Source organism: Odocoileus virginianus, chromosome 10, assembly GCF_023699985.2.
Source record: "Odocoileus virginianus isolate 20LAN1187 ecotype Illinois chromosome 10, Ovbor_1.2, whole genome shotgun sequence".
Classification (NCBI taxonomy): Eukaryota; Metazoa; Chordata; class Mammalia; order Artiodactyla; family Cervidae; genus Odocoileus; species Odocoileus virginianus.
Genome location: NC_069683.1, coordinates 28600178 through 28626752, shown reverse-complemented (window position 1 = coordinate 28626752; position 26575 = coordinate 28600178). Strand labels below are relative to the sequence as shown.

The 26575-nt window shown below is 39.0% G+C and overlaps 2 protein-coding genes across 2 annotated transcripts in view; one reads left to right on the top strand and one right to left on the bottom strand.

The window, feature by feature from the left end:
• Positions 1-7297: 7297 nt before the first annotated feature.
• On the bottom strand, positions 7298-10375 carry COA4 (cytochrome c oxidase assembly factor 4 homolog). The gene is made up of 2 exons (XM_020902781.2): positions 10180-10375; positions 7298-7800 (listed from the first exon to the last, which is right to left on the bottom strand). The coding sequence occupies exon 2, from the start codon at positions 7786-7788 to the stop codon at positions 7534-7536; it is 255 nt and encodes an 84-aa protein (XP_020758440.2). The 5' UTR covers positions 7789-7800; positions 10180-10375; the 3' UTR covers positions 7298-7533.
• Positions 10376-10433: 58 nt separating this feature from the next.
• Positions 10434-26575, top strand: part of PAAF1 (proteasomal ATPase associated factor 1) — a 38544-nt gene continuing 22402 nt past the window's right edge. Inside the window, exons 1-4 of the mRNA XM_020902782.2 lie at positions 10434-10505; positions 12066-12106; positions 17401-17504; positions 21026-21115. Of these exons, the coding sequence (XP_020758441.1) occupies positions 10459-10505; positions 12066-12106; positions 17401-17504; positions 21026-21115 (282 nt within the window). The 5' untranslated portion in view covers positions 10434-10458. The remainder of the gene's footprint in view (positions 10506-12065; positions 12107-17400; positions 17505-21025; positions 21116-26575) is intronic.

Below are 26575 nucleotides of genomic sequence, written 5' to 3'. Positions count from 1 at the left end.
GTTGTCCCCTTGTCCTCCTGCCCCCAATCCCTCCCAGCATCAGGGGCTTTTCCAATGAATCAACTCTAAGCATGAGGTGGCCAAAGTATTAGAGTTTCAGCTTCAGCATCAGTCCTTCCAATGAACACCCAGGACTGATCTCCTTTAGGATGGACTGGTTGGATCTCCTTGCAGTCCAAAGGACTCTCAAGAGTCTTCTCCAACACCACAGTTCAAAAGCATCAATTCTTTGGTGCTCAGCTTTCTTCACAGTCCAACTCTCTCATCCATACATGACTCCTGGAAAAACCATAGCCTTGACTAGATGGACCTTTGTTGACAGAGTAATGTCTCTGCTTTTTAATATGCTGTCTAGGTTGGTCATAACTTTCCTTCCAAGGAGTAAGCATCTTTTAATTTCATGGCTGCAATCACCATCTGCAGTGATTTTGGAGCCCCCAAAAATAAAGTCAGCCACTGCTTCCTCATCTATTTCCCATGAAGTGATGGGACCAGATGCCATGATCTTCGTTTCTGAATGTTGAGCTTTAAGCTAACTTTTTCACTCTCCTCTTTCACTTTCATCAAGAGGCTCTTTAGTACCTCTTCACATTCTGCCATAAGGTGACAGCATTTTCACAACTGATCAGATATACACTTAAGATTGTTGTTTCACCATTATCTCCATTCATACATTATCTCCATCTCAAGTTCCTAAAAGGGATTACCCCCATTTTACACATCAGAAAACTGAGGTTTGATGAGATTAAAATAACTCACCCGAGACCTCAAAACTAATAAATGTAGAAATTAAGAATAGCTCAGGTTTGTCTGCCTCTTTTCTTTATAATAGGTTCTTTCAGGAAGGCAGGAGAAGGAATTAATATTTTCAGCCTAGAGCCCAGAGACTTGTATTCCATTTGATTTCCCTTCCATGTGTTTCTAGGGAAGTTCACTTCCCTCTAAAGAGTCAAATGAAGCTCATAATTGTTTTGTTAGCTCTGAAGTTATAGCAATCAGAATATCTGTCCCTTTTACCAGGATAAGGCATGATGAGTAATTTTCATCTGTTTCAGGGCAGACTAATCACGAGCAACAAAATCCCTTTGGCTCTGGTGAGAGGATAAATCACTAACTAGGTCAGTGACACAAGAGCTCCAAGGTGACAGAACCCAGAAGCCTCCTGTTTAAGAGGGAAGCCTGACTCATCCCTCATGATGTAATGGAAAGAGATGGACTGGGAATCAAGAGATCTGAATCCTGCTCCCAGTTCTGCCGATGAGGTGCCTTGTCACCTTGACTAAAGCACTGCCCTTCCTGGGCCCTAACCTGCACTTGTAGAATAAAAGAGGTTAGGCTGGCTGGGTCCCAAGTCCCTCAGCTCTAGAATCTTGTAGATTTGTGAAACCGTGCATTTTGCTTTCACAAGTTATTAACAAGGAAAGGTGGACAACTGGAAAATACCACTGTATTCCAGGTTCCTATATTAAAAAGCAGAGACATTACTTTGCCAACAAAGGTCCATCTCGTCAAGGCTATGGTTTTTCCAGTGGTCACATATGGATGTGAGAGTTGGACTGTGAAGAAAGCTGAGTGCCGAAAAATTGATGCTTTTGAACTGTGGTGTTGGAGAAGACTCTTGAGAATCCCTTGGATTGCAAGGAGATCCAACCAGTCCATCCTAAAGGAGATCAGTCCTGGGTGTTCATTGGAGGGACTGATGTTGAAGCTGAAACTCCAATACTTTGGCCACCTGATGTGAAGAACTGACTCATTAGAAAAGACCCTGATGCTAGGAAAGATTGAGGGCAGGAGAAGGGGATGACAGAGGATGAAATGATTGGATGGCACCACTGACTCAATGGACATGGGTTTGAGTGGACTCAGGGAGTTGGTGATGGACAGGGAGGCCTGGCGTGCTGCGACTCATGGGGTCGCTAAGAGTTGGACACCACTGAGCAACTGAACTGATACTGATGAAACCTACACTTTTATCAAGTTAAAAGACATTTCCACCCCCCAGAAAGTTCCCCTACCTTCTTTGATAGTCATTCTTCCCAGAAACAACCAGTAATATCATTTCTATTACCACAGGTTAGTTTTGTCTAACAATATATAAATAGCATTGAGTATATACCCTTTTATGCCTAACTTCACTCACTTATCCTGATGTTTTTACTCATGTTGTTGCATGTAACTGTAGTTCATTCCTTCAGCATACTTTTAGTTTTGGACAGTTAGGGTTAAAATATGTCTAGTACTGCTGCAAAAACATGAGGGCTAGGCAGGAGATAAGAAAGAAAAGGTTGGTGGGAATGCAAATTAGTACAGCCACTATGGAAAACAGTGTGGAGATTTCTTAAAAAGCTGGAAATAGAACTGCCATATGACCCAGCAATCCCACTTCTGGGCATACACACCAAGGAAACCAGATCTGAGACACGTGCACCCCAATGTTCATCGCAGCACTGTTTATAATAGCCAGGACATGGAAGCAACCCAGATGCCCATCAGCAGACGAATGGATGAGGAAGCTGTGGTACATATACACCATGGAATATTACTCAGCCATTAAAAAGAATTCATTTGAATCAGTTCTAATGAGATGGATGAAACTGGAGCCCATTATACAGAGCGAAGTAAGCCAGAAAGATAAAGACCATTACAGTATACTAACACATATATATGGAATTTAGAAAGATGGTAACGAGAACCCTATATGCAAAACAGAAAAAGAGACTCAGATGTATAGAACAGACTTGTGGACTCTGGGAGAAGGCGAGGGTGGGATGTTTCAAGAGAACAGCATTGAAACATGTATATTATCTAGGGTGAAACAGATCACCAGCCCAGGTTGGGTGCATGAGACAAGTGCTCGGGCCTGGTGCACTGGGAAGACTCCAACTAATAAAAATAAATGGGGAAAAAAAAAAAAAAGAAAGAAAAGGTCAGTAGAATAAGAATCAGAGTAGCTGGGTTCTAGTTTTGACTCTATCAATATATAACCTTTAAGATAATCTGTTCTGGTTTTCATTTTACAGATGAGTTAACTGGCCCAGGAGGGAAAGAGACTTGTCCGAGGTCACTCACAGGGATAGCTCTAAGTCACTGGATTCCTGGTTCAGTACACACTGCTGAAATTTTTAGAAATGGATTCTTATGTGGATCGTTAACTTTCTTTCTTTTTTTTTTTATTCCTAATGTTTTTTTATTTTTATTTTTTTTTCCATTTATTTTTATTAGTTGGAGGCTAATTACTTTACATCATTACAGTAGTTTTTGTCATACATTGAAATGAATTAGCCATGGATTTACATGTATTCCCCATCCCGGTCCCCCCACCCACCTCCCTCTCCACCCTGATCCCTCTGGGTCTTCCCAGTGCACCAGGCCCGAGCACTTGTCTCATGCACCCAACCTGGGCTGGTGATCTGTTTCACCCTAGATAATATACATGTTTCAATGCTGTTCTCTTGAAACATCCCACCCTCGCCTTCTCCCAGAGTCCACAAGTCTGTTCTATTCATCTGAGTCTCTTTTTCTGTTTTGCACATAGGTTTATCGTTACCATCTTTCTAAAGTCCACATATAAGGACAGAATGCCCAGGTTAAATGGGCAGTTTTCCTCATGAAGGCAGTGGATTCCTCAGCTTCATATGTTAGTCCTTTTCTTCTGGCTGAGGATGCTTTACTCCACCATCAAGCCAGCTGTGGATTCTGAAAGGGTGTTTTTAGTTGCAGAGAAAGAAATGGAATCTGGATATTCTGGGCGTTCAGACACTGGTACAATACTCACAGACCCCAGTCCTCACTGTTCTAGGATGTAAAGTATATCCAGGGGTGGAAAGGTCTCTGAGCATGCACTGGGCATGTCTGGAACCTGGTAAGGCACTAACAGGTAGAAACAGCCAATGTGTCTCATACTCGTTCAATCTGTACTTTGATCTCTCTGTGCCATTTTTGTCTTCAAATGTCCGATCTCCCTGGAGAATTTGAAATGGTTCATTTAGTTCTTATATTCCCCTTGGAGTAACTTTCATTCTCAGATATTTCAGATTTAGAGAATCAGCTTCACGTTGAGACAGAGTAGCCAGGCTCTGCAAGACACTCAGGCCCTGAGGAATGAAAACTCTTCAGAAGATAACTGCTAGCAAAGCAAGGAATCCCCCCACTCCTGCTTCCTCTGCCTGCTTCAAGTCCCTGCTGGAGCAGAGCGGGAAGCCCTACCCTTCCAAACAGGGGGGAAAGTACAGGGTTTCAACCTGGACTCCCTCCAGTTCTCCTTGGATTTCTAAAGTCAGCAGCCCAGGACTTGGTCTGGCAACTTTACCTGAGGGAGGAAAGTGGGAGGAGTATCTGATTACTCATCTAGTAGAACACTTCGCAGTGCACCTTTGTACTGAGCACTGGCCACGTCCCCAGCCAAGGACCTTGCAGGGAAGAGCCAAATCATGAGTCTGCCTTAGGCCTAGCCAACGGTGGCACCCAGCCAAAAGGTCTCTCTGCTCATCCGTAGCACTGAGCCTCTCTGCAGAGGTAGGTATAGAGTGTACAGACAGGCATGGACCACCCTAAACTCCAGCTCCATGGCTGTGGGTTGCAGAACTGAGAGACTGAAAACACCATACTAATCTAGAACACTGTGGGCAACTTGCACTGGTTAATTTCCTTTTTTATAAAGCACTAAGGAAAAGCAAAGTAGTATTTACACACTAAGTATGGTTACTTACTGTTATGCACTGTGCTAGGCACGAGATGCTTGTGAGAGAGCAGAGTGGAGAATAACATAGGCTTAAGACACACATGGGGTCTGATCTGCAATCTGCCTTTTACTTCCTCCTCTGTAAAGGGGAGTTAGTAGTGTTATAAAGATTAAATGAGGTATGTAACTCAGGACAGTGACCAGCACACAATAGTGATGATAATAGCTAACATTTAGTGAAGGTTTACTATGTGCCAGATGCTATTTTTAAGCTCTCTATCAATATTAACTCATTCTTCCAACAACCCTATGGAGAAGATCTACACTTATTAGCTTTGATGCCTTTGAGGAAGGTATTACTTACTGCATTTTTACAGAAGAAAAAACAGATCCTGAGATGTTAAGTAGTTTGCTCCAAACCATACTAACCCCAAATCTAGTAAGTGGCATAGTGGGACTGAAAGCAGCATATCATAGGGACTGAGAGCACAGACTCTGGAATCAGATAGCCAGGGTTAAATGCTCCATGTATATTAGTTATAATAGTTCAATAACTTTTATTACCAGGTATTTACATATTCCCCTGCATTTAATTCTCCTAGTGTGCCTATTAAATAGGAATTATCCCCATTTATTATACTTAAGGAAACAGTCTTGGGTGTCAATAGGGGCCTCTTTGCCCAAACACATTCTGTGACCCTTCCAGTGTTGGTTCTGTGTTAGACTGGAATCCTTCCAAACCTGTTCCATCCACTTAGCTGGTGTGAAAGCCATTCCTCTTGCTGAGACGGTTCTCCTACTCTTTCTCTGTTAGAATTCCCTGCCCCCCATGACCTATTATTTCTATTTTAATAATACAAATTAATAAATAGGTATGTTTCTTTTGTACTGTTTGTATAAGCAAATAGTCCTCACTGATGGAACTTCATATCATGACCATTTATTCACTATTAAACACATGCTGCAATGAAAATAATAGTGTACACATTTTATAAGATGTTTAAAAGGATTCCTAAAAGAGGAATTGCTTTTAAATATTTAAAATATTTGCAGATCTCACCAAATTGCCCTGAAAAAACTTTACTAATTTATGATCCCTACAACAGTGTGAATGTGTCTCTCTCCATCCCCAAGAATATTGGTGATTATACTTTTTTGTCAACAGGATGACCTAATTGTACTTTTTTTAAAATTTGTGTTTCTCTGATTATAAGTGATGTAGAATATATTAACATTTTTCTATATTTTGGGGGCATAGTTAACTTTGTTCACTTTTCAGTTGGGCTATTTGCTTTTTCTTACTGATTTCCAAGTACATTTTTTGTTTGTTTGTTTTGCCTGTCCCAAGTGGCATGCAGCATCTTAGTTCCCTGACCAGGGATCAAATCCGTGTCCCTGCAATGGAATCGTGGTGTCTTGACCACTGGACCACCAGGGAAATCCCTCTAGGTACTTTTTATTTGTTGCAGATTGTAATCCTTTCTGCTATATATATTACAATTATGTAATGTTTACTTCGTCTTTAACAGTGTCAACTCTCTTCTCTTTGAGATTCTTGCTGACAGATGTAGTTCACACTGCTACCTCTGATGACCCACAGCACAGCACACATGGCCCAACAGATTCATTCATCCTTTTACACACATCCAGTCACCTCTTTCTGCTTGAAATAAGATTTTATGGTTCTTTGAACTTGAATCCCTCTTAACTTCTCCTCTTTTCTCTTTTTCTCCTTCCAAAATACCAACAGAAAGGCTCAAAGTAGTTTTAGGGCCTATTCTATTTCAGATTTGTGCTTCTAATATATATATATGCTCAAGAAATGTTTCTGATGATGATAAGAGCATATGTCCCTTTGCATTCCAGTTCTATAGCAATGGTCACTCTCTCAACTCCCTTCCCACTCCCAAATGTCAGAGACAAAATAATAGAATGGGTAATGCACTTCTATGGAAGAAAAATGGAAAGCAATGGCAACTGTTGGGAGCTGCAGTACACATCCACCTAAAAGAATCATTCATTCAGCTCCAGCAAATTGCTGTTAAAGTAGAAATATAAGCTCCATGTTGACAGATTCTCCAAACTTGTCAAAAACTGAAAATCTGTATGTTATGTTAAATTACTTTTTAAACATCAAGTCAACATTATGTATTTCTTTGGTTGGGAGCATGTTCAAATCAGACTCTGTATCTGTGAATACAACAGTTTGACATATGAGAGGAACTTATTATTTGTTTTCCCATTTGCCTTCTTCATTAGACTGACTGAAATATCCAGAACAGTTGATGAAAGATAAAGTCATTTGTATCACTATCAGAAATTAGTTGTTCTAGTGTTCTGTTTCTCTCTCAAACCAGAGTAAAGCAATATGAAGGGAGATATATTTGCATCACATCAGTTTTCCTACACAGTGCCTGGCACATGAGGTCTCATAAACCTGGCTGCTTTAGAACCTATGACCGAATGAAGAAATGATTAAGGGTAACCAATTTACCTTTAGATTGTGAATCTACTTTGAAATTAAATGTCCATGTAATCAGCACAGTACTTGGCACACTGACCCAAGATGTAGCATAGGAGAGCATCCCTTAACCCCACTCTGTTTTACATGGCAAATACTGGTCAATATTTAATATTGGTGACACAATATGGGTGAGGGTGCGTGGGATCTCAATATGACAGCTCATGTCCAAACCCACGGCTGCCTGGCTCTCAGCCTCAGGCCCAAATACTATCCCCAAGTCTTACAGTTCTTGGCCCACACTTCCACTGTTCAGGATTTCTTTCTCCCATGATCTGTCTGGGTGCTAGTTTCTGCAGGGCCATCCTCTGGGGATAGATGATTTGGGGTCTCAGTGGTGGGCGCTGCTTTGCTCCTTCAGCCTCTGCAGCTCCTCCCGCCGCCTCGCCTGCTGTGCACTCATGCAGTCCCGGAAGGCCTGCACCTGTGGCTGGCACTGCCTCCAGTCCTGGTGCTGGGCCATGCACTCCTGCACTGCATAGTGGGAAGCGGCACAGCCTGAGCGGGAGATGAGCTGGTCCAGCGGGTCCTCTTCTTCATCCTCCTTCTTCACCTGTCGGGACCAGGCATGGCCTTGGGCTGACATCTTCCAGAGTCTCTAGAATATTAACAGGAGCAAGGTTAGAGGAGGGACATGATTATATATGTTTCTCTGTTATAAACAACACTGACCACTGCACTGTTATAGCCTATTTATGCCTATGTCTCCCTTTGAGATTGTGAGCTATTTGAGGACAAATACTGGGCCTGATTCATCCTGGTACCCCCAGCACTAGGCTTGCAAAATGGTCTCAACTGAACAGAATGAGATAAAGTATGTAAGAATGCTCAGCACAGAACTAATAAGCTCAGATGGATTCTAATAGAATTGGAATTAGGTGAAATGTCACATTTATGGGAAAGTTATCTCTTTTCTCCTATTGGAGAAGAAATTTTTTCTCCAATTAGCCTTATTCTATGGCTGGAGAAAAACAAAGTTTAGTACTTGAGAGAGTAAACACATATGGGTAGGGTTTGACATTTGGGAGAATGGAGAGTTGTGTGGAGAACAGAGAGCATACGAGGTACAGGGCAAGAACTAAGTTTGTAAGGTGTGAGAATACTTAATGTGAGGTGCACTTGCCCACATTGCCTTTCCATGATCACCTGCTTCAGAGCACCCAGCACAATGTAGCATATAGAAGGAACTTAAGAGAGGTTTGAAGATAAATGACTCAGCCTTTGTACAAATTTAACCATGACAGGCTATAAATAAGCTAAGAATCCTTAATGCCTTTCCTGGGTCTCTGATTCATTTAACAAATTATCATTGAGTATCTATCATGTACCAAGCTCTGTGCTAGAGTTGAGGATACAAGAGTGACCAAGGCAGATACACTTCCTGCCTTCATAGAGTTTATAATTTAGGTAAGTTAAAAGGCTATTTACTTGTGCACAGTGTGTATAAACAGCTAAAACTGGGAAGACAGTGGAGACTACCTAAGCCAAACAAGGGGACAAACAGGCAGGGAGGCCTTCTTGCAGAAAGTGATTTTTTCTTTTTTAGATATTTTAATAATTTTTCCAGACAGTGATTTCTAAACCGAGACTTGAAAGATGAAAAGGGCAGGGCAGAGATGCAAAGAATACCCCTAATCAATGGAAGAGCAGGGTGGGGATTTGAGACAGAATTTAACATGAGATGAACTGAAAGTTTTACATGACTGGAGAATAGAGTATGAGAACAGGAAAATTAATGAAAGTGATGAGTTGAGAAAGTATCTGATCTGAGGAAGACCGCATGTTAAGGTGTCAAGAGGGCAATGGGGAAGTCACAAAAAGGTTTTAAGAACTCTATGTAAGTGAAAGTGTTAATTGCTCAGTCCTGTCCAGACTCTTCATACCCCATGGGCTGTAGCCTGCCAGGCTGCTCTGTCCATGGATTTCTCCAGGCAAGAATACTGGAGCAGGTTGCCATTTCCTTCTCCAGAGGATCTTCCTAACCCAGGGATTGAACCCAGGTCTCCTGCATTACAGGCAGATTCTTTACATTCTGGGCTACCAGAAAAGCCCAAGAACTCTAGAGCCCGACACAAAATTCATTTGCTTTGAAGGCAAGGGAGGAGGGAGAAAATGGGCTTTGAAAACAAACTTGGATTGGAAAATTAGCTTGGTCACTGACTCACTGGGATACTTTGAGCAATTACACTTTATAATCTCTCTTGAAAAACAGAGATCAAATCTATCTCACAAAACTGAAGACTAAATGAGATAATGCACGTAAGGAGCCTGGCACGTCCAGAGTTCAATAAATGATAACTCCTATTACTATACATGTTTCCTCTTTCTAAGTATACTATGAGCTCTTTAAAGGCAAGGGCAAGCCTCTTGAAACAGTATGGTGGAAAGAACAGTGCCTTAGATTCTAAGCCAAAAAATTCGGATTCAAATGCTGGCACCTCGTTTTACTATGCACACGCCTTAGCATGCATTTTTTTTTTTTTTTTTTAGTATTTTGGCATGTGGGATCTTAGTTCCCCTACCAGGAAGCGAACTGGTGTCCCCTACAGTGGAAGGGCAATCTTAACGACTGGACCACACAGGAAATCCCTTAGTTTCCTTCTTAAGGTAATATCTAACTCACAGAGTTACTGCAACGAATAACATGCTAATAAGGGACAAGTGCATGGGCTACAAAAGGACTTAAGTAAATGCTGTCATATTCTTTCCCCACCCCAACCTGGCTTCAGTCTCCCATGAGTAAAAAGTGGAAGACCCTCGCTCAGAGACCAGGGCAGGCTGGATGGTCGGCAGTTGGTTCGCGAAGGCCAGCCTGGACTAAGAAGGCACTGAAAAGATGGGTAAGCAGAAAAAATCCAGGCGGCCAAGTCACTTAAAAACTCCTCGACCACCTCCCGGAGAGGACGCGTGCGCACTCGCGAGCCCGCGCTGTGCCCGCTAGGCTTCACCGCGTAAGATCGCGGCACACAGTGCTCACCGAACAGGCAGACAGGACTCGAACGCGCGCTGCAGCACAGCGGCGTCTGTTTTGCAGGCAGCTGTAACTCTACCGAGTTACCCGGTAAACCTCCGGTCAGGAACCAGCTTCCTGCAGGGAGCGCACGCGCAAAGGGGCGGGAAGAGAAAGAGAATCCACCGCGTATTTTCATTAGCAGCTTTTCGGGGTAGATCCCGCCCTTCGTTCTCGACGCAGCCTCTATGGGGAATCCACTTCCGGGAGAGAGCGGAAGGGGCGGGGTGGTGGAGGCGGGTCAAGATGGCGGCACCTTTGAGGATTCAGAGCGACTGGGCCCAGGCTCTCAGGTGAATCCAGGTCCAGAAGTGGGACATAGGAGGCGGGTAGCGGATGTTGCCTTTATGTTAAGGAGCGCCACCCCCGACCCAGGATGTCCATAGGGGTTGCCTCATCAATTGTTGAGGGAACCCTGGGCCTAGAAAAAGAAGTCTCAAACCCACATGGTCATTGTTTTTCATTTTCGGAAGAGTTATGCTGAATCCCAGGAAACACGTATGCGTCGTGTGATGGCAGAGGCAGAATAGGATCAACGAGTTGGAGAAAGACAGGAAGACTGAGAGGCAGGAAGACTCTTGGCCAAGTAATGATGGTCATTTAGCAAATACTTATTGGTCCTCAGCTATTTCCAAAAGTCCCAGCAGTCTGCATCACCAGAGTCTTGGCATGCTTCTCGACCCCTACTGCTACTGCTACTGCTACTGCTAAGTCACTTCAGTCGTGTCCAACTCTGTGCGACCCCATCCTTGGGATTCTCCAGGCAAGAACACTGGAGTGGGTTGCCATTTTCTTCTCCAATGCATAAAAGTGGAAAGTGAAAGTGAAGTCGCTCAGTCATGTCTGACTCTTCGCGACCCCATGGACTGCAGCCTACCAGGCTCCTCCGTCAATGGGATTTTCCAGGCAAGAGTACTGGAGTGGGGCGCCATTGCCTTCTCCGACCCCTAGTGGTGTGTTAATCATGTTGTGTATAGTCCATGGGGTCGCAAAGAGTCGGACACGACTGAGTGACTTTAACTTCACTTCACAGGTCTTTTCAGGGAACAGTGGAACCCCTACCATGTCCAGACTCTGACTTGGATAGATGCTCGGCGGAGTTCAGATGTGTACTCTAAACTTAAGGGGTGGTTCCTGCTTTCGAGACGCTAACAGCTTAATTGGAATGCACAGCAAACCATTCATTTATTTAGCAAATATGGATCATATACTGTGCAAGTTATTTTGCTAGGCACCAAATTGAGTACAGCGGTACCGCGGTGTTTAGCCGCTAAGTCGTGTCTGCCATTGACTAAAGCCGGCCACGCTCTTCTGTCCTTGGGATTTCCCAGGCAAGAATACTGGAGTGGGTTGCCTTTTCCTTCTCCAACAGCAGTGCCATGAATGGCAACTATTATACTAATGGGTTTTTAAAATGGAAACAATGGTGAAGATGAATGAAACGTAGTCTCCTGCATTTAAGAAACTTGTGCCTTACTAGGTGGGCTGAAATAAAATAAACCTTATTACTACAACACCAGATGTGTAATAGGAAGAACACTGACACTTATTGAGGATCACCTTTGAGAGAACACAAGTCCAGAATCAAGAAGTAAGTTGCCCACAATTGTGCAATTAATAAGTGTTTCATGATGAAGTACTTGAGCTTCATTTAACTAACAGGTCTATGCATTAAACACAACCCATAAGTATTTCTTCAGCCAATAAAATTTGTCTATGCCTGGATAAGGTATTAGATTGATTTGTGTAAGTGCTGTGGCTAAACTGGAAATTATATGTTCTTTCTCCCCTTCATCAATAACATCCATTTTGACATTGAGTGAATCTAATTAGGTTTTTGTTTCTCTTCATAGGAAGGACGAAGGGGAGGCCTGGCTGAGCTGTCACCCCCCAGGTAATATCCTTAAATCTGTATGCCTTCCCTTTAGAGAAAGAGGATTTACAGCCCCTAGGAAAGAGCTTCCTACTTTGTCCTGGCCTAGACTACTTGCACAGTGCTCAGTCTTCAGATCTTCTTGACCATTCTGTGCTGTAAAGATGTCACTGCAACTCCTGCATTCGAGGGGAAGGGCTTCTAATTGGTGTTCCATTGGGAGCCACAGACATTTATGGAGACATTGCTGCTGCATCTTAATCGGTGTCTTTGCCACATATTATTATATTCTAAGCAGTTCTGTAGCTTCAGTTGTGATCTTCCTGATTATGATTCCTGGGTCTATAGCTCTAGTCCTGACCTCTCTTCATTTTCAAGCAGAGATTGAATATTTACCTGCTAAACATTTCTGGTTAAAACTCCCGTGGCCATTTTGAGCTTATCAGATCCAAAATCTGAAGCTGAGCTTCTGTTGTCAAACAGGTTTTCTTTCTAGATTTTCTCAGTTCTTAAGTTATCACCATTCTAGACATCAGAGTGAAAAAACCTGGTCACCTCATCCTACCATATATAGTTAGTTCCCAAGTCTTCCAGATTTTTCCTTTAGATGACGTTCCTGTATTCCCATCTATTTGTTTTCAGTTAGTGTGATAACATTAAATTTTTTTTCCTTTTAAATTTGTGAGAAAGCTTTGTCTTGCTGATAATTTTTCATTTTCAGAGACCTTTGATGTCTCTCCATAATAAGATATTCTAGGAGAAATAGAGTTTTAAACAGTTTTCTTTTGAGGAAATAGGTGTTGCATTGAAGAAAGGTGGTAGCTGGAAGGTCTCAGAATCAAGGATTTTGTCTTATTTTTAAAGATGGAAACTAATTGGAGAGCAATTAAAATACAGGTTATACATTAAAAATATTCATCTTTGTTTCATTTAAAAATGCTGTGCTTAGTCGCTCAGTTGTGTCTGACTCTTTGCAGCCCCATGAACTGTAGCCGCCAGGCTCCTCTATCCATGGGGATTCTCCAGGCAAGAATACTAGAGTGGATTGCCATGCCCTCCTCCAGGGGATCTTCCTGACCCAGGGACTGAACTCAGGTCTCCCGCACTGTAGGCAGATTCTTAATCGTCTGAGCCACCAGGGAAGCCCTTAGTTAAAAGTAAATAAATATATTTTCAAAAAAGAAAAAGTATGTAGGTTGTAGGTAGAAAAGAGGACTAACTGAAAAATCAGTATCTTAGATGAGAAAGAGATTGAATTAAGTTTAAAAGACTAAGATGAAAGAAGGTGAGGGTAAGTGTACATATATTGATAGATATATGCATAGACATGGATATAGAAATGGGAAATTTTCTTATAGCCTCAGTTTTCTTTGTGATGTTGGAGTTAGGGTCAGCTCTTAAAGAAGAAGATTTTTTTGTTGTTGTTTTCCCCTGAAATAGCAGTTTTGTTGAAATAAAATGTGTGCTATGTGCTAGGTGTCAACCATAACATGTAGGTACTGCTAGGATTCTGATTTTTTTTTTAAGGTAATAACTGTACTCAGATATAATTCACATACAGTAAAGTTTACCTTTTTAAGTGTACAATTAAAAAAAAAATTCAAAAAAAAAAGTGTACAATTCAGTGGGTTCTAGTATATTCGTAGAGTTGTATGTCTGTCAGTAATTCTACATATTTTCATCACCTCTAAAAGAAACCTTATGCTGTTTAGCAGTCTCTGCACATTCTACCCTGCTCCTAGCTCCTAGCAACCACTAATTGACTTTCTCTGTGGATTTGCCTGTTTTGGACATCTCTTGTAAATACAGTCATAATATGTGGCCTTTTGCACCTTTCATTTAACATAACATTTTCAAGGTTCATCCATTTTGTGGCATTCATATGTTTTTATGGCCAAGTAATAGTCTGTTGTAAGGGCATATCACATTTTTGGTCCATTCATCAGCTGATGAACATTTGAATTGTTTCCAGTTTTTGGCTGTTATGAAGAAAGAAGGTTTTGATGATAGGCTAGGTATAGTGAGAATTGGCTGCCCTGGGAACAAAGGGGGCAAAAGGACTCCGAAACTATGCAGAGTTTGAAAACTGTGGTAAGCTGAGGCGGTGCCAGTTTGCACAGTTGTGTCCCATACTGTATCTGCACTCAGCAGCCTATATGTAGAAATGTAGAAAGGTGAATGGTTAGGTTAATCCAATCCCACTTTTGTTACACAGACAAGATACTGAGACTGAGATCATGTCAGTGACTTTGTAAATGTAGAGAGGTCATTGACAGTGCTGACAGGAGATTGGTAGAAATAATATACCAAAAGGGCCAGACTGCCTAGGATAATTTGAAGCCAGGAGGAAATCATGGAGTGGGACAAAAAGTAGAGTTCACTCAATCCTATTTTTTTTTTTTTACATTAAATGCTTGATGGCTTTTACTTATTTTTTTTTTCCATTTATTTTTATTAGTTGGAGGCTAATTACTTTACAACATTGCAGTGGTTTTTGTCATACATTGAAATGAATTAGCCATGGATTTACATGTATTTCCCATCCCGGTCCCCCCCTCCCACCTCCCTCTCCACCCCATCCCTCTGGGTCTTCCCAGTGCACCAGGCCCGAGCACTTGTCTCATGCATCCAACCTGGGCTGGTAATCTGTTTCACCCTAGATATACATGTTTCGATGCTGTTCTCTTGAAACATCCCACCCTCGCCTTCTCCCACAGAGTCCACAAGTCTGTTCTATACATCTGAGTCTCTTTTTCTTTTTTTGCATATAGGGTTATCGTTACCATCTTTCTAAATTCCATATATATGTGTTAGTATACTGTAATGGTCTTTATCTTTCTGGCTTACTTCGCTCTGTATAATGGGCTCCAGTTTCACCCATCTCATTAGAACTGATTCAAATGAATTCTTTTTAATGGCTGAGTAATATTCCATGGTGTATATGTACCACAGCTTCCTCATCCATTCGTCTGCTGACGGGCATCTAGGTTGCTTCCATGTCCTGGCTATTATAAACAGTGCTGCGATGAACATTGGGGTGCACGTGTCTCTTTTGGATCTGGTTTCCTCAGTGTGTATGCCTAGAAGTGGTATTGCTGGGTCATATGGCAGTTCTATTTCCAGTTTTTTAAGAAATCTCCACACTGTTTTCCATAGTGGCTGTACTAGTTTGCATTCCCACCAACAGTGTAAGAGGGTTCCCTTTTCTCCACACCCTCTCCAGCATTTATTGCTTGTAGACTTTTGGATAGCAGCCATCCTGACTGGTGTGTAATGGTACCTCATTGTGGTTTTGATTTGCATTTCTCTGATAATGAGTGATGTTGAGCATCTTTTCATGTGTTTGTTAGCCATCTGTATGTCTTCCTTGGAGAAATGTCTGTTTAGTTCTTTGGCCCATTTTTTGATTGGGTCATTTATTTTTCTGGAATTGAGCTGCAGGAGTTGCTTGTATATTTTTGAGATTAATCCTTTGTCTGTTGCTTCATTTGCTATTATTTTCTCCCAATCTGAGGGCTGTCTTTTCACCTTGCTTATAGTTTCCTTTGTTGTGCAAAAGCTTTTAAGTTTCATTAGGTCCCATTTGTTTATTTTTGCTTTTGTTTCTAAAATTCTGGGATGTGGGTCATAGAGGATCCTGCTGTGATTTATGTCAGAGAGTGTTTTGCCTATGTTCTCCTCTAGGAGTTTGATAGTTTCTGGTCTTACATTTAGATCTTTAATCCATTTTGAGTTTATTTTTGTGTATGGTGTTAGAAAGTGTTCTAGTTTCATCCTTTTACAGGTGGTTGACCAGTTTTCCCAGCACCACTTGTTAAAGAACTTGTCTTTTTTCCATTGTATATCCTTGCCTCCTTTGTCGAAGATAAGGTGACCATAGGTTCGTGGATTTATCTCTGGGCTTTCTATTCTGTTCCATTGATCTATATTTCTGTCTTTGTGCCAGTACCATACTGTCTTGATGACTGTGGCTTTGTAGTATAGTCTTAAGTCAGGCAGGTTGATTCCTCCAGTTCCATTCTTCTTTCTCAAGGTTACTTTGGCTATTCGAGGTTTTTTGTATTTCCATACAAATTGTGAAATTATTTGTTCTAGTTCTGTGAAAAATACCATTGGTAGTTTGATAGGGATTGCATTGAATCTATAGACTGCTTTGGGTAGTATAGCCATTTTGACAATATTGTCAATCCTATTTTTATGGCATCTTTCTGAACTAACATTTCATGCCACTTCTCTGCGACACCTTCTTCACTAGATCTTCTGTAGTCCCAACTTCTACCCTAGATTGTGAGTTACTCTGTTAATATCTTTCAGTGACTAAACTAGTATATTAATTGATGCCTCCTCCCCCCTTGTTCCTGTGTGACTGTTCTTTATTCTTGACATGCCCTTCTCTGACACGGAGTTTCCTTTCCCTTGTGCTCACTCAGTCGTGTCCAACTCTTTATGACCCCATGAACCGTAGCCCACCAGGCTTCTCTTTCTGTGAGATTTTCCAGGCAGGATTACTGGAATGGGTTGCCATTTCCTTTCCCATTCCTTTCCCTTATTTTCTACCTAGTCGTAGCTTTCAAGATCCCTACTTAAGTCCCACCCTCTCTAGGAAGCTCTCCTACTCTGCATGAATGATTTTTGAATGATGATTTTTACCTCCCTCTTACTCCTAGAATTTAAGTTTGGTGCACCAGTTATTTACTGAATAATTTGAGCACTTTGCTAGTTTTCTGAACTCAAGGACTTCATAGACTGGTGGGGAGGCCAGAAATGTAAACAACATATTATGGGCTATAGATATATAGCTATATATCTATATATAGATAGATATGTGTATATATATAGTGCAGAAGAAGAAGAGAACATTTTAACATTTATATGCAGGATAATATCTTATTTAGCCCATATTACTGCAAAAGCAGTGTCCTGCTTAAGCAGATTTCCCAATTATTGAAATGTAACTCTTTAGTCTCTGTTAATATGTCTGTACTGTGGATAAATGCATATGTTCATGTTGATCTTCGTCTTGGGAAAATTCCATTTCACAGGCAGTAAAACTGGGGTTGAGATTACTCTAGTCGCTTTACAAATACTATATTATATCTCAAAATCTTTGTTCTTGGCTTTTAGCCCTTGAGTATATTTCTTCCAGATTAGGTTCATCTAGGCTATTTTTCTTTCTACTCACCTCACTACTAACACAACTACCTGCTTTTATGAGCCAGTTTTCTCCCATATATACAGATGCCTGAATTGGGCCTTCAAAGAGAAAAATGTTTAATTCTTCTTATTTTTTGAAACATGCATCTTTGTCTATATAGGGAAATCAACTTTGTATGGCAGCCTAACTTGTCAAGGAATTGGCCTTGATGGCATCCCAGAGGTTACAGCTTCTGAAGGATTTATTGTGAATGAAATAAACAAGGTATGTTTTTATGTCTTCTAGCTGGCGTCATATCCAAAACTATGGTAGTAGCTTGTATATCTACTTTAAATATTTATACTCATTTGTGTATCACTGTCATCTCCATTTCATTCATATGATAATCATAATTTTTACTGCCTTTGAATGTCAAGAGTTTTTTTTTTAATACTTAGACATGGTTTTAAATGCAAACTTTCTCTTACTTCCCTTATACTAGTGCTGTTCGCTAGAGAGCCACATGTGTAATTTTTTTTATTGAAGCCTAGTTGATTTACAGTGTTTTAGGTGTATAGCAGAGTGATTCAGTTATGTATATATGTATATGCATATTATATATGTATTCTTTTTCAGATTCTTTTCCATTGTAGGTTGTTACAAGATATTGAGTATAGTTCCCTGTATTATACAATAGGTCCTTTTGTTTATATATATAGCAGTATGTATCCACATGTGTAATTTTAAATTTTCTAGTAGCCACATATAAAAAGTAAAAAAAAAAATAGGTGAAATTAGTTTTAATAATATATTTCATTTAACCAAATATATCTAAAATATTATTTCTACCTGTAATTAATATAAAAAATTATTAAAAATAGTTTACACTTCTTTCTTCTTACTCTTTTTTTTTTCTTATTAAGTCTTTGCACTCCTTTGTATTTTTAACTTAGAGAACATCTCAATTCAAACTCTAATTTTTCATTTGGAAATACTTGATATGTATTTAGGTTTAAAAAAATTTACAGTTGAAAACAGATGGTTCATGTACCTAAGTAGTTCCAAACATACTTAAAGTTTTCCAATAATTAGATCAAGTATCAGTTTTTAAATTAAACTTTAAATAAGATTAAAAATTCAGTCACTCATTTGTATTAGCAACATTTCAAGTGCTCAGTAGCTTTATGTAGCTAGTACCCCATATTGTACAATATATTATTATGTGTTTGGCCACACCTTGGTGAAGGCCTGTACTTAATATATTGCTTTTCTCATCAGCCATTGAGGTGAGTAGATGGCCATCTCCTTCCTCATTCTGATGGCTGCAGTCAGTGTGCTCTGGTGGATGATTCCCAAAGGGTGAAACAGCCTTTTTTTTTTTTTTTTCTTTTTTTGGTGTAATTAAGCTTTCTTAGTTATAAGATGTTTCGGGTGTACTGACAAGAATAGGGAATACTTTGTTTTTTACATAAGATTTTTAGCAAATGTTCATTTACTACCCTCTGTGCCAAATAAGCTATATGTTTTTATATATTTTTAGATTTGTTTTTCATAAACAGTATTGTAGAAAGTGCCAGAAGATCTGAGTCCAAGTCTTAGTTACTGTGACATTTACTAGCTATATAATTTTAGACAAATAACTTGGTTACCTGAGCCTCAGTTTCCTCATCTATAAAACAGAGACTGTATTATACTTCATAGGCTGATTAGTGGGGATTGAGAATGCATATAAAAGAAACTAAGGTATTTCAAAAGTGAGTTATTGTTTATCATAACAATCCTGTGGAATTAGCATTTTAAATTTCCATTTTGCAGATAAGCAAACAGACTCAGATAGGTTAATTAATCCTTAATAATCAAAGCTGGCTGGACTGTGTCAGAATTGAAACCCATTTCTATTAACTTCAAGTATAACACCACCTTGCAAGCCTACATTTTCCCCAGGTGGTTTGCCAGTATCCATTCACAGCCTGGGTGCTGACTTCCTTTCTTCCCTTTGTACTCAGGCCCTTCCAACATCATTGCTAATTATTGCTGAATACCTGCTAGGTCAGACAGTAAGTGCTTATGGTTAAACATTCATGTTTCCTAACTACCATGAGTCACTTGCTATTTGATGTTGCTGCATTGTCCTATTAAAACAGATCTGTCATTATGCTTAAAAACCTAACCCCTCGAAAAATAAAAGTTTTGACTTTTAATTTTATCTTAGTGTGGAGTATTCACTCTTCCCCTTCACACTGAATTTTGTCTGGTTTTATACCTCCCGCAGCTTTTCTTTTAAATCTTCTCATTAACAGCGTGAACATGTTCTACTGCTGGAAGAAAATTCAACATTTATCTTCCTTCATAGTCTGTTTATGGATTAAAGTGTGATTTGTAGGATTGATGAGCAGGAGAAATCCACTCATTTCTTGAAATCTTTTATATAATTAACTCCAAAGAAATAAAGTCTTCTGAGAGAAAACCCAGGTCTTACAGAGGCCTGAACACTAAGCTTTTAGAGCTCCTCATGTATTTCCTTGGTATAAATATTTAGCCAGGAAAGTTTAGCTGACACTTTAGTTTCCAAATCCAGGTCAGCTGTGTTGCAGCTGTATGAGCTTTGTCATGCGGTTAGAAGTAAAAACTCATTTAATGAAAGGCCTGCAGGCAGCCAGGCATAGATATGCTGGCTAAGGAAGAACGGTCTGTATAGATAACCTAATTGTCTTTTTAAAGGAATAGAAGATCTGTAATAAGAGAATATTGATTTTCAGTGATGAGAATACTATAACTTTGAAACTGTTCTTTCTCATGAACTGTGAAAACGGTGCTTGTTGTACATAAAGAGGTTTAGAAAGTCTTGATTATTGAAGACATTTTCATTGTCCAGAAGAATTTTCAGAAACTTTTAAGTACTATTCCATAAGGGATAACAGATTAGGGTCCATTTGGTGAGAGCAGCTCCTCAGCTCTGTGTAGGAGATACACACTTAGGGGACAGTGTTAATGTTCTGATTAGAGTATGGGATTGTTGTATTGCAAGAATCCTTGAGGAGGTGTTTACCAAGCCTTTTATATCTTGGCCTTGAAACACCAACATACTTAAATGGTTACCGTCTGCCTTTAGCAAGTCATGTCACTTGAATCTAATGTCTGGTGCTAGGTATAATTTAATACTATGTCACTAGTGGTTTCTTGCTACAGTAGCTGAAATATATGTGGTAATGATTAGACAGAACACATGGGACACCATAAGACAGCTATTTGGTAATGACCAGTCTATGAACATATATAGTCAGTTTAAGCCTGGGTGGGATTGGGCACCACAAGCCTGAACAGGGCCTACACATTGTATGAGCATACCATAATTTACCTCCTTTCTTACTCTGGTAACTATACATGTCAGTAGTCTAACATTCTTTCTGAAAATTCTTGTAGGCAGCAAGTTTACTTTTAGATAAGTCTTTTGGGCCTTAGGCCTGGGGGCTGATGCTGTTGGTCCTGTTTCTTGCCACACTGCTGATTGAGAGTAGTGGTATTGGATTTTCTTAATGAAAATTAACATTCTCATGTTTGTCATTTGTATCTTATTGTTGGTTTATCTTCAGTTGAAACTTCAACATGAACCCACCCCTCTGCAGTAAAAGGACTGATTATCTATAGGGGAATGATAGTTTTATGGGTTGGGGAAAGAGGATTAGAGAGGGAGGGTACACTTAAAAGGTAAGAGTTTCTTTCATCCTAATGTTTTCTTAAGAAGCTTTATTTAGTTCCATTGGTGTAGCTTTACTGATGGATTTCGTTTTTCCTTCTCTGTTTAGAAAAGCATTCATGTTTCATGTCCAAAGGAAAATGTATCTTCAAAATTTTTGGCACCATATACTACTTTTTCCAGAATTCATACGAAGAGTGTAAGTATTTTGATAAAATGAGAAAACATAACAACATGTTAGTTTTTCATTTTATCTGCTTGTCTGGTGCTATAAACATTTTAATAATTAATGTGGTTTTCATTTACTTTGTGTTATAACACAGCTGATAAAATGTGACATGTTTGGCAAAACTGGTACTTGGGTCCTTAAAATAAATGTACAAATCCACTCCCTGATAATTTTTTTATTATTATTATATTAAAGGGAATCCTCCTACACTGTTGTTGGGAATGTAAGTTAGTATAGCCACTATGGAGAACAGTGTGGAGGTTCCTTAGAAAACTAAATATAGAATTACCATGTAATCCACCAGTCCCACTCCTGGGCGTATACCCAGACAAAACTAAAATTCAAAGCAATACATGCAATTACTGGTCATCTTGAAGAGAGGAATTGTGGGAAATTTTCTTTTTGAAATTTTCTTACATATGCTTTACTCTAGTGCTACTTACCAACTTTTGGATAATGATGATAGTGCTTGATGTTTGAGTAATTTGCTACTGCTCATATTTCTCTCCCTTTGCCTATAGAAAGAGGCATTTTCTCAAAATTCCAAGAATAGCATATTGAGGGATAATTTTCAGAGATCTTTGTGATAAAGCCCTTTCTAGTACCATAGGCTTTTTTGGAAGCAGAAATGATGGATTATATTAAAGCCTACTGCTTCTTATTGTGTGATACATTTTCAAAAATAGCTGTTTTTGGAAGAATTGATGGCTTTTGAACTGTGGTGTTGGAGAATACTCTTGAGAGTCCCTTGGACTGCAAGGAGATCCAACCAGTCCATCCTAAAGGAGATCAGTCTTGGGTGTTCATTGGAAGGACTGGTGCTGAAGCTGAAACTCCAGTACTTTGGCCACCTCATGCAAAGAGTTGACTCATTGGAAAAGACCCTGATGCTGGGAGGGATTGGGGGTAGGAGGAGAAGGGGACGACAGAGGATGAGATGGCTGGATGGCATCACCGACTCCATGGACATGAGTTTGAGTAAACTCCAGGAGTTGGTGATGGACAGGGAGGTCTGGTGTGCTGCGATTCATGGGGTCGGGAAGAGTCGGCCACGACTGAGCGACTGAACTGAACTGAACTGAGCCCTATTGTGAAACACATATATTTAGTGATCAAAATTTAGGAAATACAAAATAAAGTGAAAATCATTCATTTCTATAATATAAAGATAATATGAGCTTTTGTTATATGGCACTTACTACTAATAATCAGTGATTTTGCCACTTGCAACAATGTGGATGGACTTGGAGGGTATGCTAAGTGAAATATGTTAAACAGAAAAAGACGAATATTGTATGATGTAGAATCTGAAAAATAAAACAAACTAGTGAATGTAACAAAAAGGAAACAAACTCACAGATTTAGAAACTAATGGATATAAATAGGGGGAGGGAAGTGAGGAGGGCCGAGATAGGGGTAGGGGATTAAGAGGTTCAAACCATTATGTATAAAATAAATAAGCTACACTAATATATTGTACAACTCAGGGACTATAGTCACTATTTTATAATTATAAATGGAATATAACCTTTAAAATATTGTGAATCACTATGTTGTATACCTGTAACTTTCTAATATTGTCTATTAACTATATCTCAATTTTAAAAAGTAAAATTAATAATAATCATATTAGTAATAGCTAACATATATTGATTGCCTGATATGTGCCAGCACCATACTTTCCGTATCATTATTTTACTTGATCCAGTCTTTTTTCTTTAAATATTTTACCATAATAGGTTTTTACAGTACATGCTGTTTTTTAGGTTACTTTTCATTTCTTAATATGTCCATCATTCTGTGTTTACTTTATGTGTATTATTTTAAGAGTCACATCATTTTCCACTGTATGACTTTACTATAATTTATTTTTCTCATCTTACATTACTGGGCATTCATTTATTTCTAATTTTGTGACTTCATAGTTTTGATGATATACATATAGCTAACCCTTTACTCACAAAGGTAAGGAAAAATTTTTTTAAAAAAAAGGAAAAATTAGAGTACATTTATAAAAGTAGAGTTGTTGAGTCACAGGGAATGTACATTATAAGGCTTTTGGTATGTTCTACCTGGCTTACACTTAACTGATTTATTGAGTCAACTGTTAGCTCTGCATTTCCTTTGTAAAGCATTCTGATTCATGCTCACAGCACATTTGCAGCTTGTAAGGTCTTTGAGGTTTGCATGCTGACACTACTGGTTAAGTTGAGTGCTTACCAAGGGTCAGTTACAATGTCTGTTGTACTGTTTTTGAAATTATGTTAATTAAATATGTTAAGCCAGTGAAATATAAGTGTGAAAAGCAGAGTGACTATGTCTTTGGAAACTAAGTTTCATTGCTCTATAGAGCCTTGATACAGAGAGGAGTTTTTTTGGCTACATCACACAGCATGCAAAATCTTAGTTCTTCAACTGGGGACTGAACCTGTGCCCCTTGGAGTGGAGTCCTAATCACTAGACTGCCAGGAATTCCCAAGAAGAGTTTTTTAAACTCTTCTATTGCTATTTTGGTATATTTGGACAAAATTAATGTAGTACAGTATTAGGGAAAAGATTTCTTTAAAAAACCCTGGATAAATTTTTGCTTTTAGAATGCTTTGTAAGTGTGACTAAAGATTTGCTTTGCTTTCAAGAAACTAGAAGTTGTGTACCTTTTGGTTATAGTTTTTAACAAGAAATTCAAGTCTTTATAGTAATTAGTGGACTCATGAAAAGATTAGTATTTGAGTTATAATAAAATGTAGGGGTATTTTTATATCCTTTTTTATTATTTTCTACTTGTACTGAATTTTCTGATTGATTGACCTGCAACTGGGCCCTATCTATTGCCTAAAAAGACTTTTTTTTACTGTATTGCTTTTGTGCCAGTCTGACTTGACATTCTCTGCTAATGCTGGCTATTCAAATTTTTTAAAGTTTTACCATTTGAGGGATGATGTTTCATTACTATTTTAATTTACATTTCCTTTGATAAATTATGAATTGACCACTTTTTCATATATTTATTGACCATTCTTCATGTCATTTGCCCATTTTTCTAAGTGTGAATTTTTTTCTTTATTGATAAGAACTCTTCTTATATTAAGGGTATTTATCTTTTGCCATGTATTTTGTAGATAGCTTTTTTCTAGTTTATCATTCATTGTTATTTGTTTATGGTGTCTTGACATATAAATTATTTAATTTTCTAGATAATAAAACCTATCAATTTATGATGACTGCCTTTGGGATCCTGCTTAGGGTAGTCTATGACTTTATATATATATATATAAATGTATATATATATATACACACACATACTTTAAATTACGGTGTAATGGGTAAGAGCAGGGACTCTAGAGTCAGGTGCATTGGATTTGATCCCCTGGATTTGAATTTCGGTTCTGCCACTTTAACTGTGTGACCTTAGGCCAATTGTTTAACCTTCCTGTGCTATAGGTTCCTTATCTGTAAAGTGGTAGTAAAAGTATTTATCTCTTAGGGTTGTTGTGAGGATTGAAGCAATTAGAATTGGCCCTGGAACATGGCAAACACAATATAAATAGTGTTTGTTAAATACAATTATAAATATTGTAATTTTTGAATTTTTATGTTTTTATTTTTTACATTTCAAACTTTATTTTTTTTAATTTTTTTTTCATTTATTTTTATTAGTTGGAGCCTAATTACTTCACAACATATTTTTGTTATTTGATTTGAAGTAGGGGTCTAATTTAATTTTGTTTTAATTATTTTATTTACGTATATTTGATTTACAGTGTTTGTGACAATTCTTTTTGAAATGATTAGCATGTTACAGTACTACAAAATAATCCATCCTTTATCTCAAGGACACGAATTATCATCTGTATCCAATATTTATAATTGCTCCTTTGATCTGTTTTTTCTTTTGCCATAACTAAGGAATTGATGTTTAACTTTAGACTCTGACTTAGGTTTGTATCCTGGCTCTGCTCTGTCACCTTAGGGAAGTTACTTAACTACCTCTGAAACCTCAGGTTTCTCAGCTGATTTCACACTAATGCTTAAAAGATTTTTGAGTGGATTATATGAGAGTAGTGTCTGTTACATGTTTGGCACATAATAGCTGTTCAGTAAATGTTAATTCTCTTTCCTCCTCTAATAAAAATTTGGAGGAAGGAGACAACTGGTATGATCTATAATCTACTTTTCAATGTTCTATCACTTTGGAAGAAATGGATAGTCCAGACTTAATTACCTTTTAGGTTGAGGAACTAGGGCCTCAAAGATCTATAACTGAGATGATAACACAATGTCCTCACCCCCTCCAGGGAGAGTTTATTAACTGAGAAGGTACCAAACAGTATGTCAGAGTTTCTCAATCTTGGCAGTATTGACATTTTAAGCTAGATAATTCTTTTTCGTAGGAGGCTGTTCTGTGCACTGTAGGATGTTTAGCAGCATCCCTGGCCTCTACCTACAAGTGGCCAGTTAGATAGCGCCCCCAGTTGGAACAACTAAAAATGTTTATGCATCACCACATGTCCCCCCAGAAACAAATTGCTTCTTGTTGAAAGCCACTGTAATATATAAATATAGAACTGAAGACCTTGAGGGGAGGAAGTGGTGAACTCCTTCAGGTGTAAGAAATCACATTAATTGTTCCTTTATTCTATTTCTTATTCTCCCTTTCTCTTATTTGAGCTCATTATTAGGTGGTTCACCCATTTACTAATCACCTATTGTATTCCAGATAGTCTTCTGGGCACTGGAGCTATAGCAATGAATAGAACAGGTGGTGTAGAGCCTATATTTAGGGTGTGGGACCAAATAGGATTTGTCAATGACTTGGATATGAGAGAGAGAAAATGAGGAGTTGGGATAATCCCAAAGATTTGGCCTGAGAATTGGGTAAATTCTGGTGTCATTTACTAAGTGGGGGGACAAGTAGTTGTACTGGTAGGGAGCAGAGGGCTTCCCTTGTAGCTCAGCTGGTAAAGAATCCCCCCACAATGCGGGAGACCTGGGTTCGATTCCTGGGTTGGGAAGATCCCCTGGAGAAGGGAAAGGCTACCCACTCCAGTATTCTGGCCTGGAGAATCCATGGACTGTATAGTCCATGGGGTTGCAAAGAGTCGGACACGACTGAGCGACTTTCACTTTCAGGGGAAAATAAGGGTTCTGTTCAGACAGGTTAAATTTCAGGTGTCTTTTATAAAGCCAAAGATAGATGGTACCTGAGTCAGCAAAGAGGTTTGGCTGTGTTACTTTAGGGATTAAATTGATTTCAAAGTGAGTAGGAAAGTGTTAAATATGTTTTGTTTCTGAGACCCTATGAATGGGGACAGTAGTTGGTCTCCTTGATATAGATCATATGGCTTTACTTTCTTATCTGTTGATGAGGTGCTTCATCCTTATTCCCAAACTGGTATTAGGTATTTGTTGAATAGTTACTATGTACATAGC